The sequence below is a fragment of the Pelodiscus sinensis genome, chromosome 9 (genome assembly GCF_052426305.1).
Source record: "Pelodiscus sinensis isolate ZL-2025 chromosome 9, ASM5242630v1, whole genome shotgun sequence".
Taxonomy (NCBI): Eukaryota; Metazoa; Chordata; order Testudines; family Trionychidae; genus Pelodiscus; species Pelodiscus sinensis.
This window is the reverse complement of record NC_143060.1, coordinates 21,363,948-21,377,428: the sequence shown is the minus strand read 5'-3', so window position 1 is coordinate 21,377,428 and position 13,481 is coordinate 21,363,948. Positions and strand designations below refer to the sequence as shown.

General features: G+C 42.3%; 1 protein-coding gene across 3 annotated transcripts in view; it reads right to left on the bottom strand.

Annotated features, from left to right (window-relative positions):
• IL12RB2 (interleukin 12 receptor subunit beta 2) overlaps positions 1-13,147 on the bottom strand; it is a 45,923-nt gene extending 32,776 nt beyond the window's left edge. For 2 of the 3 annotated variants that reach the window (XR_016350253.1, XM_075936190.2), the window contains exons 1-5: positions 12,527-13,147; positions 12,103-12,264; positions 5,004-5,094; positions 2,755-2,970; positions 1,178-1,292 (exon numbers count right to left, since the gene is read on the bottom strand). Coding sequence is in view for 1 of the 3 variants with exons in the window: in XM_075936190.2 (XP_075792305.2) it covers positions 1,178-1,292; positions 2,755-2,970; positions 5,004-5,061 (389 nt within the window). In the remaining 2 variants the exon portion in view is untranslated. Of the gene's footprint in view, positions 1-1,177; positions 1,293-2,754; positions 2,971-5,003; positions 5,095-12,102; positions 12,353-12,526 lie in introns of those variants that run through there. The other variant, XR_016350254.1, reaches the window with a different exon arrangement.
• Between the last annotated feature and the right edge of the window lie 334 nt (positions 13,148-13,481).

Sequence of the window (13,481 nt, the reverse complement as noted above, 5' to 3'; positions counted from 1 at the left end):
TGGAGCCTGCCTCAGACTACATTGGATTTTTCCTCGTAGTGAGGACATGGAACTTTGAATTTGTAAAATCAGGTGACCTAAAGTCAAACTAATACATTCAAAATAATCTCCTAGTGCAGACATGGCCTAGCAGAGTGCCATGTCAAAGATACAAACTATGAGCCTCTTACTAAAAGTACTTCAGATCATGCCATAACAGAGCCGAGAAGTACCTGCCCTGGACCTGTATTAGGACACTGGACAGTTTGTAAATGTTTTCCCAAGAAGGGGAAAGCTTACGCCGCTGTCTAATATAGGTCCAAGTATTAAACATCTAGCTTCAAGGGGCAAGCATTTCTAGAAACAAGGTACAGTTTTCTACCTGCCTAGTCCAGAATATGCTGTGGTATTGTGGTGTAGCCTCTACAAGAAAATAGTGAGCTAAATAAGCTCTGTATGCAACTAGACTCACTTTCATGAACCTGAGTCCTAGACTGTCGTCTTTGTGCTTCTCATCAAATGGCTTAAACATAAATGGGGTCCTATCAAATTCTTGGCCATGAAAAACACATCTTAGACCATGAAATCTGGCCCTTTGCTTGCTTTTACCCTATGGAATACAGATTTCACGGGGAAGGCCAGCATTTCTCCAATTGTAGCTTCTGACCCAAAAGGGAGTTGCAGGGAATGAAACGTTATTTTAGGAGGGATCACCAGTATTGCCACCCTTACTACTTTATCGACTTTACAGCTGAGTAGATGGACAGCTGTGGTTGTTGGCCTGGCACCCAGCTCAGAAGGAGGTGCTCTGCCAGTAGCAACACAGAAGTAAGGGTGTTAACAGCATGCCATGCCACTCTTAATTCTGAATTTTGCTGCTGGTGGTGGCTCTGCCTTCAAAGTTGTGCTCCCACAATCTCCCCTACAATAACCTTGATATGCCCCCCCCCCCCCCACCACCTCCACCCAACAGCTTTCTTCTTTCTGGACAGAACCTCATAAATCACAACACTGACATTTCAGATTTAAATAGTGGAAATAATGAGACAGGATTTTTAAAATCCTATCTGTGATATGGCAGGGTCTTAAACATAAGCAACCTGACTTTTCAGGGGCAGCTCAATTAAAAAAAAGAAATCTTAAGTTTTCAAGTTATTTATCTGTAGGCTTAAAAGCACCTTGTCCATCAGTTACTTACTGTATCACATATGTAGTTTCTATGTGAGTAGGTCTTCCTTTATCCCAAGTACAAGTAATATGCCCATCTCTTCCATACTGAATGCAGGATACATTTCTTGGCTGATCTGGAGGATCTTAACAGACACTCTTGTCAATATTTGAGGTAAAAACAGGTAACAGAGGTATTAAGATACCTTCTTCTACATGAGTACTACATTTTATTTTGTTGCCCACGTTTTTTTAAAACAAAGAGATCAGGGTTCAGATTCTCCTTTTGGCTAGCTCTTTTATGGGGGACTGAGTTTTTAGAACCAACTAAAGCCTCAATTTCTGCAAACTGTTTTTGCATGGGCTTACCACTACACAGAGACCAAGTGAAGTCCATATGGATATACAGGGACTCCATGTGCACACTCTGTACACACTTGGGGCCTAAAAGCCTGCCTACAGCAACTGACAACTGCTCTTAAAAAGCGTTTTTTTCACAAGAGACAAAAGAAATGCAAGCCAACCCACGTCACAAGAACTAGCTCCTACAGGCTACTAGAAACTATGTGGGATTCCCATTACGGCTCCCTGTTCACAATAGGATTCACAGGGGAACTACTGAGAGTTCATAACGCATCCCACAAATCTTTAGATTTAGCCTCCAGCAGATCTGTTCTAGGCTCATGTCTAGTATATGCATTTTCCTTCAGGGGAACCCTGCATCCTCCACAGGAGCAATCTTGTTAGGGATTTTTCCAGCTACCATGACCTTCAACTCTTCTGCCTCCGTCACACTAAGGGTATGTCTAGACTATATGGATCTGTCGCCAGAGCCATGTAGATTAGTTTACATACCCAAATGAAGCGGTGATTTAAATAATCACCTCTTCATTTAAATTAAAATGGCTGATGCGCTGTGCCAATCAGCTGTTTGGCGGCACAGCGCTGTAGTCTGGACGCTCCGTGGTCGACATCAAAGGCATTTGTTGACCTCCCTGGTAAATCTCATCCCACGAGGCATACCAGGGAGGTCAACAAATGCCTTTGATGTCGACCGTGGAGCGTCCAGACTATAGCGCTGTGCCGCCAAACTGCTGATCGGCACAGCGTGGCAGCCATTTTAATTTAAATGAAGCGGTGATTATTTAAATCGCCGCTTCATTTGGGTATGTCTAATAAACTAATCTACATGGTTCTGGCGACAGAGCAATTAGTCTAGACATACCCTAAAAGGGGCATTCCACTGAAGAGAGTTGAAGAGACACACACTTTATAAAGGCTTGTGTAATATTTTACAAGAGCAATGATAATCAATGTGTATACAGTGGGCTGGCAATCCATGTGTCCACTCCCTCCCCAAAGTAAAGCATATGATATTACAGTGGTGGATACCCATACATGCATGTGAGGAGATCAGTGATTGAGTACCTCGATGAATAAATCTGGGCCAGTGTAAATAATTCATTCTGACTAAAATAACCTATCCATCACCTAATGGACTTGCTGAAGTAGTTATCCTGCTACTACTTTGTGATGTGCTTCTCGGAGGCACATCACAGCTGATACTCTAGGAAGAAAGTATTAGAATAGAAAATAGCTTCTCCTTACTTCCAACATAGATGTCAACTCCGCAGATGAGTTTTTCATTCGATTTACATTTGCAAATAAATGTGTGTCTTCCATATGTAAGAACCATTTCAGAACTATTGAAAATTAGCTCCTTGCATCGTTCACCCTGTTTTAGCCGGCACAAGAAGGTAATGTTTGATCCAGGAAGGACCACAGAATCTGTGCTAGCAATCATGTCTCCTTTATCACAACTTTCTACAATACAATGGGGGAAACAAACATTATATATAATTACATTATCCCTTCATAGAGTACGCAAAATCCTTTGTTGGTTTTAATTTTTTTTGAAGTTTTCCAGAATTGTATCAGTATTTATTAGAAATCTTTTTAAAGTGTGAAAAGTGGCGCAAAAAATCAACTTGAGCACTGATGAAGAGAGTATGGTGTGCACGCTTCCTTCAGTACACTACCTTACTGGATCAGTCTCACATTTAAATTCAGATTAATTGATTATTAACACAAATACATCTGCCTACAGTAGTGTATTGAATTTTCTTAATATAATCAGTATTTTCATGTATTTGAGTGATCTAAAACTTGCATCAAAGTTGGCTCCCCCCAATAGCTTTTCTATTTGGGAATTTTGGAGGGGAAAACCTGTTAAAGAATAAACTGTTAAAAACTGAAAATGAAGGGTGTTGAGTATAGGGTACTTCACAAGGCAAAGGTGAATCCTTTAATAGTAGTAAATTAGGACTTTGGATAATGACTTGTGCATGGCAGTAACGTCCCTTGGTTTAAGAGACATAATGAAAGAAAGCCTAACTATTTTCTTAATGGATAAAACAAGCCAAGGAAGCACCTGATAAAACTTTATTTATCTTCTCTCTCAACAAAAAAACACTATGCAGAAATAGTGAAATGCCAGCAATCATTAAAGTTCTGTGTGGATACAAAATGTGTATCCATATCTGCATCCACAGATGCAGTTACTCACAGATATCGTGCATCTACTGAATGGTAAAACTGCCTCTGAATAATACCATGGGGGACATTCCTTATTTTTCTTTTCATAGCTCCTGTGTTGGGGCAAGACTAGGAAGGCAAAACACACAGCTCAAATAGAGGTGCCTTTACATTTAATATTACTTAAGAAGACCCTTTGAATCAACACACACCTATGAGAGAAGGAAACTAAATATTTTATAATTAACTGACATTGGCAGTGGAAAATGATGGAACAGCATTTCTATTTATTTCTCGATCTAGTCAAGTCAGCCTATTTGGAAATGGAGTGTCTGTGAAAGTTTCCTCTCATGTAACCCGAGCAAACTTCTAACTTCAAATTAAAAAAAAAAAAACTTACTAGCAGTTATTTCCTGTATATAGCCTTAAATTCACACATCAAGCAAAAGTGAAACTTTAGCTATAAGCAGTATAAACAAAAGAGAGATAAAGTTGCCAATGGATGCGTGGCTCTTATCTTTTGCACTATTTGGCTCTGGATTCAATAAACACAAAGCCTGATCCTCCATTTTTTGCACGTTGTAGGTTTGTTTATAGTTGTATAGTGTGGGTGCAAAAAGCTCCCAATTCAGAACAACAGCATCATATATCCTCTGAACAGTTGTAAGTGACAAGGCAATAGAGAGTCAGAGCCACTATTCTTAACAGCATTATCCAATTAACTGAAAATGAATTTTTATAAGAAAATTACTAAGGTAGACATCAGAATTACAATAGTGTGATGCTCTGCAATTTAAATACAAGGAAGGCATTTTCTCAAAACACTCAGGCTACGTCTACACTACCTGCTTCTTGTATAAGAAGCCTTTTGCGCAAGAGTTTTTGCACAAAAACTACTTGAGAAAAGAGCACGTCCATACCTCAAAGCACATCTCAAAAGCAATGTGCTTTTGTGCAAGAGATTGTCCACACTGCATGGACGCTCTTGCACAAGAAAGCTCTGATGGCCAGTCACAGAGTGGCCATCAGAGCACCTGTGCTTTTTTCCCTCTGGAGCATCCACACTTGCCTTCTTGTGCAAGAACTCTTGCGCAAAAGGGAGTTATGCCTCGTAAAAGGAGGCTTACCTACGGCAGAAAAAGCCCTCTGTTCTGCTATTTTATTCTTGATTTCCTTGCACAAAAGCACATTTGTAGTGTGGATGCTCCACAGGTTTTTACACAAAAACCTTGCAGTGTAGACGCAGCCTCAGACAGAAGGAGAAATAAATTAGACTGCTGAAGATTTTCTAAGCAAAGTTTGTTTAAAAATTAAACACTTACCCGTTACTGCTTGTACCAAACACCACATTGCCACATGCATAATCCACATGGAGAACATTTTGATCTCTAATGTGACATGAATGCCTTTTCCCTGTTTTTAAAAATAAAAGTCAACATTTTGGAATGTTACATCTGTAAGTTGGTGCTTGCTGCAATATTTAATACAAAAAATTCCTTTCATATGCAGGGATACAGTATGGCTCTCTCTCTACTGCCCCCAGAATTAGGCTTACTGGGAGCCCTGGCTAGAGAGCTTAGTGATTTGCTTCTGGCAGGCCTGGTATTCATGTAAACATAGGGACTAAGTGTGCTTCATTCTACAGCACTTTAAAAGGACATAGTAAATGCTTCTGTTCCTCATCACCCTTCTTTACCCGTCCTGCAGTCTGAAAGTGCTATGCGGAGAGTAGCATTACTGCAAGTGTTAGCCATTGTAGTGTTTATGGTTAGGAACCACAAGGAAAGACTGTGATTAGACCCTGTGTAAAGCAAGGGCTTTGATTCATACTCTCCTGCTCTTTCTTCCACTACTTTGTATTTCTGGTCAGGGATAGTCATCTATTTTTTTATCTTAAGAGTAACATTCCCCAGCTCCCTGGAGTTCCGCCCTATTTTAGTCCTTAAGAACATAAGAACAGCCATACTGGGTCAGACCAAAGGTCCATCCAGCCCAGCACCTGTCTGCCGACAGTGGCCAATGCCAGGTGCCCCAGAGGGAGTGAACCGAACAGGCAATGATTAAGCAATCTCTCTCTCCTGCCATCCATCTCCACCCTCTGACAAACAGAGGCTAGGGACATCGTTCCTTACCCATCCTGGCTAATAGCGTAACCTCAATGAATTTATCTAGTTCTCTTTTAAACCCTGTTATAGTCCTAGCCTTCACAACCTCCTCAGACAAGGAGTTCCACAGATTGACTATGCGCTGTGTGAAGAAGAACTTCCTTTTATTTCTTTAGTTTCATTTGGTGGCCCTTAGTTCTTATATTATGGGAACAGATAAATAACTTTTCCCTATTCACTTTCTCCTCACCACTCATGATTTTATATATTATATCCTTCCTTAGTCTTCTCTTTTCCAAGCTGAAAAGTCCTAGTCTCTTTAATCTCTCCTCATATGGGACCCATTCCAAACCCCTAATCATTTTAGTTGCCCTTCTCTGAACCTTTTCTAATGCCAGTATATCTTTTTTGAGATGAGGAGACCACATCTGTACACAGTACAGGCAGTCCCTGGGTTACGTACAAGATAGGGACTGTAGGTTTGTTCTTAAGTTGAATTTGTATGTAAGTTGGAACTGGTACATATTGTAGGGCAAACTCTAGCCAAACATTTCTCCAGAGCTCAGTTTTATTCTCCCACACCTCACTTCCCTCAGTCCTTTATTCTCAAGCTGAGGTGTCTGCTGAGAAAAGCTGCTCTGCGTCTTCCTGGTCTGCTGGGGTGGGGGGGCCGCTAGCTTTGTGTCTCCCTGGTCTGCTGGGGGGAAGCAGCTAGTGCGGGGTTGCCTCACCCCGTTTGTAAGTAGGGATCCGATGTAAGTCGGATCCGTGTAACCCGGGGACTGCCTGTATTCAAGTTGTGGGCGTACCATAGATTTATATAAGGGCAATAAGATATTCTCCGTCTTATTCTCTATCCCTTTTTTTAATGATTCCTAACATCCTGTTTGCTTTTTTTTAATGATTCCTAACAGCCTGTTTGCCGCTGTACACTGAGTGGATGTCTTCAGAAAACTATCCACGATGACTCCAAGATCTCTTTCCTGATTAGTTGTAGCTAAATTAGCCCCCATCTTATTATATGTATAGTTGGGGTTATTTCTTCCAATGTGCATTACTTTACATTTATCCACATTAAATTTAATTTGCCATTTTGTTACCCAATCACTTAGCTTTGTTCTTAACTATCTTGAACAGTTTAGTATCATCAGCAAACTTTGCCTCCTTGCTGTTTACCCCTTTCTCCAGATCATTTATGAATAAGTTGAATAGGATTGGTCTTAACTGACCCTTGGGGAACACCACTAGTTACACCTCTCTATTCTGAAAATGTACCATTATTCCTTCCCTTTGTTTCCTGTCTTTTAACCAGTTCTCAATCCATGAAAGGATCTTCCCTCTTATCCCATGACAACTTAATTTACGTAAGAGCCTTTGGTGAAGGACCTTGTCAAAGGCTTTCTGGAAATCTAAGTACACTATATCGACTGGATCTCCCTTGTCTACATGTTGTTGATCCCTTCAAAGAACTCTAACAGATTAGTAAAATATGGTTTCCCTTTACAGAAACCATATTGACTTTTGCCCAACAAATTATGTTCTGTGTGTCTGACAATTTTATTCTTTACTGTTGTTTCAACTAATTTGCCCTATACTGACATTAGACTTACCAGTCTGTAATTTCCGGGATAGCATCTAGAGCCCTTTTTAAATACTGGCGTTACATTATTTTCCATTCATTGGCTACAGACGCTGTTTTAAAGGATAGATTACAAACCATAGTTAATAGTTCCACAATTTCACATTTGAGTTTTCAGAACTCTTGGGTGAATGCCATCTAGTCCCGATGACTTGTTACTGTTAAGTTTATCAATTTAATTCCAAAACCTCCTCTAATGACACTTCAATCTGTGACCATTCCTCAGATTTGTCACCTACAAAGGATGGGTCAGGTTTGGGAATCTCCCTAACATCCTCAGCTGTGAAGACCAAAACAAAGAATTCATTTAGTTTCTCTACAATGACTTTATTGTCTTTAAGTGCTTATTTTGTATCTCAAACATCCAGGGGCCCTACTGGTTGTTTAGCAGGCTTCCTGCTTCCAATGTACTTAAACATTTTATTACCTTTTGAGTTTTAGGTTAGCTGTTTATCAAACTCCTTTTTGGCTTTTTCCTATGTATTTTGTACCCCGGTATGATTGTGTCCCATTGATTGTCCTCACTCCACCAGGTTTCTGTGTTGCCTATTATATCAACATCCTCCTTTAACATGAGCCATTCTAGTTTACACATCTTATTATTTAGACTTCTAGCATTTGTGTACAAGCACTTTAAAAACTTGTCACTGTTTATTTGTCTGCCCTTTTCTGATATGTCAGATTCTTTTGTATGTGAATGTTTCTCGTCTGCTTTGGCCCATGCTTTATCCTCTTTCATCCTCTCCTCCTGACTAAAACCTAGAGAATCTCTATCAATAAATTCTCCACTAAGAGAAGTCTTTGTCCGATCCACATGCCTCTGCACCAATTGGCTGTCCCCCACCTCTGCACTGCTAGAAGGAAGAAGACCTGCCAGGTAAGGTATTTTGCAACCCTGGATGCTACAGAGTTAAACTGCCATCTTTCTCTGTAGGAGTCCCAGGGGAGAGGGAGTTAGTGAACAAGTTAGGTGACTAGTAAAGAGAGAATAGTAAGTGGTTCTGCAAACCGCATGATCCACTGGCTAGAAAGCCCATGAGACAGTGGGGAGGGGCTCTGAAGGGGCACAGTGTCTTCCACCACTGACTCTGGGTTGTAGTAGTACTGCTTACATGTCCCAGGAAGATTCTATCCCTGTTGGTGCCCTTTCCAAAGTGTGTGTGTTGACTTTTCTTGGGTGACCCAAAATCTGGCCCTAAAGTGAATGATGCTCATTAAAAGGATGTAGTCTTCCATACATAGAGCAGATGGGCAGAGGCAGTGAAAGCTTCCTAGCAAATGTATTCCAAGCTCTTCCAGGGTTAGAATATAGTCCAGCCTCACCACTGAGGCTGTGTCCAGACTCAGGGTTTTTTTCGAAAAAAGTAGCCTTTTTTCGAAAAAACATCACCTGCGTCTAGACTGCAGCCACGTTCTTTCGAAATTAAATCGAAAGAACGCGGCTTTTCTTTCGACGGCGGTAAACCTCATTTCGCGAGGAAGAACGCCTTTTTTCGAAAGTGCTCTTTCGAAAAAAGGCGTTCTTGAATGACAACAGGGCTTTTTAGAAAGAGAGCATCCAGACTCACTCGCTGCTTTCTTTTGAAAAAGCGGCTTGCTTTTTTGAAAGTACTGCTTGCAGTCTAGACGCTCTTTTTCGAAAGAGGCTTGCAGTCTAGACATAACCTGAGAGCCACTACTGGAAATGCTAATCCAGAATGAGACAATGAGTTCACTTATGCCAAATTCAAAGGATGAATTATAAGTCAAAGTCTCTGAATTCCCCTCGGAAATGATGTCACAGACTCCAAGAAAATCATAAGTCAAGCCTGGCACAAACACTTACTTATTAAAGATAAATGTGGTATGGTTTTTATTTGCTGTCTGGTTTTTGAGGCTTTAGGATTCACCTTTTTAGGTTGTTCTGAACAAACATGAGGGCCATAAACAATTTTTTTTAAAAGAAACCCGAGACTCTCAAGGATCTGGAACTGTACAGAAAATGCCAAATGATACAAAATTTGTAATAAAATTGTAGAAGTTACCAATACCGCAATTCTCTGATCCACCCACTCCCCCCAAAATGAAAAGCAGCACGTATGATAAAAACATTGACTTCCAAACTGTTAAAGTCTACTCTACACTTAAAAAAAAATCCCTGTAGGATCAAACACTTAAAAAAAAAAAAAAAAGACAGATCTAAGTATCAAACTTCAAAAGGATTATTTTTAAAAATAATTATGACTAATATCTGTCCAACTGCAAACCTGTACTAGTTCTGGTCATACTAAACACAACTTAACCATAGATCATGTTGAAGTATTTGAACTTTGATCAGAAATATTCCCAGAAGGTGCCTTTTAAATATTTCAAGTTCAATAAAGATTAAGACCATTTCTCCCCTATTTTAATGTTTGGCATTAGTAATTGATCATCTTTATCCTGTAATTATGCATGTCACTTTGCATATTGGAGGAGTGAAGGCATATCAGGCATGTTACAGTAGAGTGAATCTTAAAACCTGTTATAGTGAACACAAACATTTCTCTTGAGATGTCTGTTTGAAGTAAAGCATTAAATCATGAAACGTATTTGTGCTGTTAGAAATGCTGTAAATCCTGATCCCTTTTTATGATATTTTGGGGGACACTGTCCTGGAAAGACCAGTCTTTGCTAATTTATTTTTATGTTAATATGAAGTTTGTTTTCAGAGATTTTTTTTGAGAGGTGAGGAAATGTGAACTCTTCCTTTATTGAAAGGTATCGAAGGACGAAAGAGGGAGAAAAGTTGATACATAGTGTTATGTAAGTATTGAAAATATTATACTCAATACAGACTGTATCTTTTTAAACCTGTAATGATAAGTCCCTCAAACTGAAATCCTAAATCTCACTATCAAATTCTTCAGTTTCTGCACAAACTTTCTTGATTTCAGTGACTGCTGTAAGTAATCCGCTACCACAGTGATGAGCAATCACAGCACTAATGTGCTTCAAGTAAATGGTGTGTTTTCCAATAAACTGAAATTGCCCCATAACAGTAAACATCCTTCAGACAGTTCGCTTTCTGACAGCAAAATCATACCCTGAGTCAACGTGCCATCAAAGCCTCTAATCATACCCTTCTTTGGTCAGTTACTTATTGCTTAAGTTCTAGACACTGAAAGCACTATAAAATGAACTGACCAAGTTACATATATTTTGTATACATATTATATAGAAACCTTGAGAAGTCTTTCCAGTATAACATTTTTTACAGTGGCATTGAAGTCATTTGTATGCATGCATTAGTGTATGTGCCATATGACACATCACAAACTATTTTGGGATCATAAAAACATATGGACAACACGGGACTGTATAATAAATCAAATATTTGTTTCAGCACTAGCACTGGTACTAACATGGACACCAAAAATAGGAGTGCTTACTATTGTATCCTCAAACAAAGTAGGTGGTCTTTAAAAAAACCCACCTGCTTCCAATCTATAATGGAGCTTACGCTGATAGTAGCATGATTGAAGTTGCACTTTTGCTGAAGAAATTGTATAGATAAGATCACTAGGAGTCACAGAGTTGCAACATTGATGGAATGTCCTGGCTTTTTGTAGATTGGCAGGCTTTAATATTGAGCAAAGAAAGGTGTGATTGAACATAGCTGCATGTAGCTGTTAGAATGACTGGAACTATATAATGTTTATATGACTGCCTAGCCATTCTGTTGTTGGGTAAACATACTTTAAATGACTTTTTAAAAAATACCCAAACTTATTTAATACAATTATATGGTCTTAAAAAACTCCAACTGTTTTGAAGGTAGCGCTTTCATTCAAAATATTACATTAATAATTTCATTTGGATTACTGACAGCAGAACCCATTACAGGGTATAATGGTTCGGTGGCGAGTGCTGGGGACTTGGAGCGGCTGAAGCTGGTAATGGCATTAGGTCCTGTGACAAAGCCTGCCTGCTGTTATAAAGTTTGTCTACACTGTCAATTGAGTGACAACTTCATTGGAAACCATTCCAATGATTATTAATTTTTCTATTTAACAATAGTTATGCAAAGGCTCTTTGGGGCTTAGACGGTCTCTTTGTTTTGACTGTACACTAACTACTATGCTGGGATTTTTGTGCCTGCAGTTCTAGGTGTGATGGTAATACAAATAATAATGGTTAAAGTATTTTGCATATTTAATATAATCACTCTGGGCTTGATCCTCCTACTGAAGTCAACAGCACAGCTCCTGTTGGCTTCAAGTGGACCAGGACTGAGCCCATTAAGTACTAGTGGTATCTTAGTCTCCTATGTATAAACGGCTTGCAAAAACTTATTTAAAATAATGCATACTAAGGAAGGAGATCCTACCTTTTTAATAGAAGTGAGCTATTGAATCACTTGTAATAGCATTCAGTGTGGGTTTAGCATCAGTACTTAATATTCCACACTATCAAGCAAAAGCTGTAATGAGATCAGGCATTTCAACCTGTGGTCCACTATCCCAAAAATGTTTGTGAGCACTTTCTAAGAGTAAAGGTGTGTATGCAGATGAACTGCAGTTTGTTACCAACTGTTTCCCTACCAATCCCTTACTAAACCTTCTCAGCTACCTTGAAAACGGGATGCTGATCCAGCTGGGCCTTTCCACCTCTAACTCCTGTGGATAAGACACTTCTCTGGTCACTGACTAGACTTACCTGGGTTCACGGACGTGGCTGCAGTCACCGGGACAGGGTTCCTAGTGAAGGCCAGCTCCCGCTCCATGACTGAGGCAACATGACACGTCCTTGCACGAGGGAGGATGCCGGCTGAGGGCGAGCACTGGCAGTGTCTGGGGTGGCACAGCTTTTCCTGTTCAGCTAGGAATCAGAGGGAACGTGGACACCAGAGAGGTGGCATAAAGTCTGACCTCCCCCCACCCCCAGAACCCTCAAAGCCCAGCCTGTAGGTGTGTTGCTCCCTCCAGGCCCCCCTAGACACCCAGGACGTGGAGTCCCCCATGCATGGTTGCACCGAGCGGCGTGCAGGTGGGGGGGCACAGCCCCACCCCCTAAGTGAGGGGCCCCTTGCCCAGGGAAGAGGCTGCAACCCCCCCGCACAGCTCGGGGACCACTCACTCACCTCTGTGCACGGCTTGTGCCGCCCTGCGCGCGGGGAGCCGCGTGCGCCGCGCAGCACCAGCCGGGCTAGGACAGCGCTCCGCCCGCCCCGTCCCCACGCCCCCGGCGGCCTTTCCGGTCCCAGCCTGGCCGCAGGGCCCGAGCGGCGGCGCTGGCGGCGGCGGCTCCGGAGCGCGGGGAAGGGCCGGGCTCAGCCGAGCGGGGCTTTCCTGCTCCCCCGGCCCGCGCGCCCCGCAGCCTGCCCGGGTTCTGGGCAGCCCGCGCCGCAAGGCCAGCTCGGTGCTTCGGCAGCCCCCGCCCCTCGCTGCCCCGCAGCGCCCACGGGCAGGGCTGGCCGCAGGGCGGGGCGCGCCGCTGGGTTCCATGCCCAAGCCAGCCGCGCTCCGGTGGGTTTGTCCAGCCTGGCAATTGAGCCCGGAGCAGGAGGCAAAGGCGAGTGCGCGCCGCAGCCCAGCAGCGCTCCCCTCCTGCAAAGCAAACGCGGCTGAGGGGGGGGGGGTTGGCAAAGAATGCGGAGAAATCCTGTTTACTTGGCCCGCTGGCTGTGTCGCTAAAAGCACGAAGGAGCGGCTGTGCCCAGGGCCAAAACTTTGAACCCTGTCTCAATTCTCTGGGTCCTAGTGGTGCCCCTTCCCCTCCCCCCCCCCCACAGCCTGGCATCTGAGATGGCCACCTCAGTTCACCTCATGGTAAGGCCAGCCCTGGCTGTGCCCCTTGCTTTGCAGTGCTTTGCCTCATGCATAATTTGTGCTCTGGCTCAGTGGCTCTCCCCTCCCCCATTGTTTCAGCACCCTTGGGTGCTTGTGTTTATTAACGCAATCTTTAAACTACCTTCCCCCAGTCTGCCCTGCAGGAGCAGCTGTATGGCCCAGGACTGTCCTGCCCCTCCCCCCCTTTGGCTCCTACCTTCCACTCTTCCCCCTAGCACCACGGTTTTGGGGGATGGTCTATGCTAA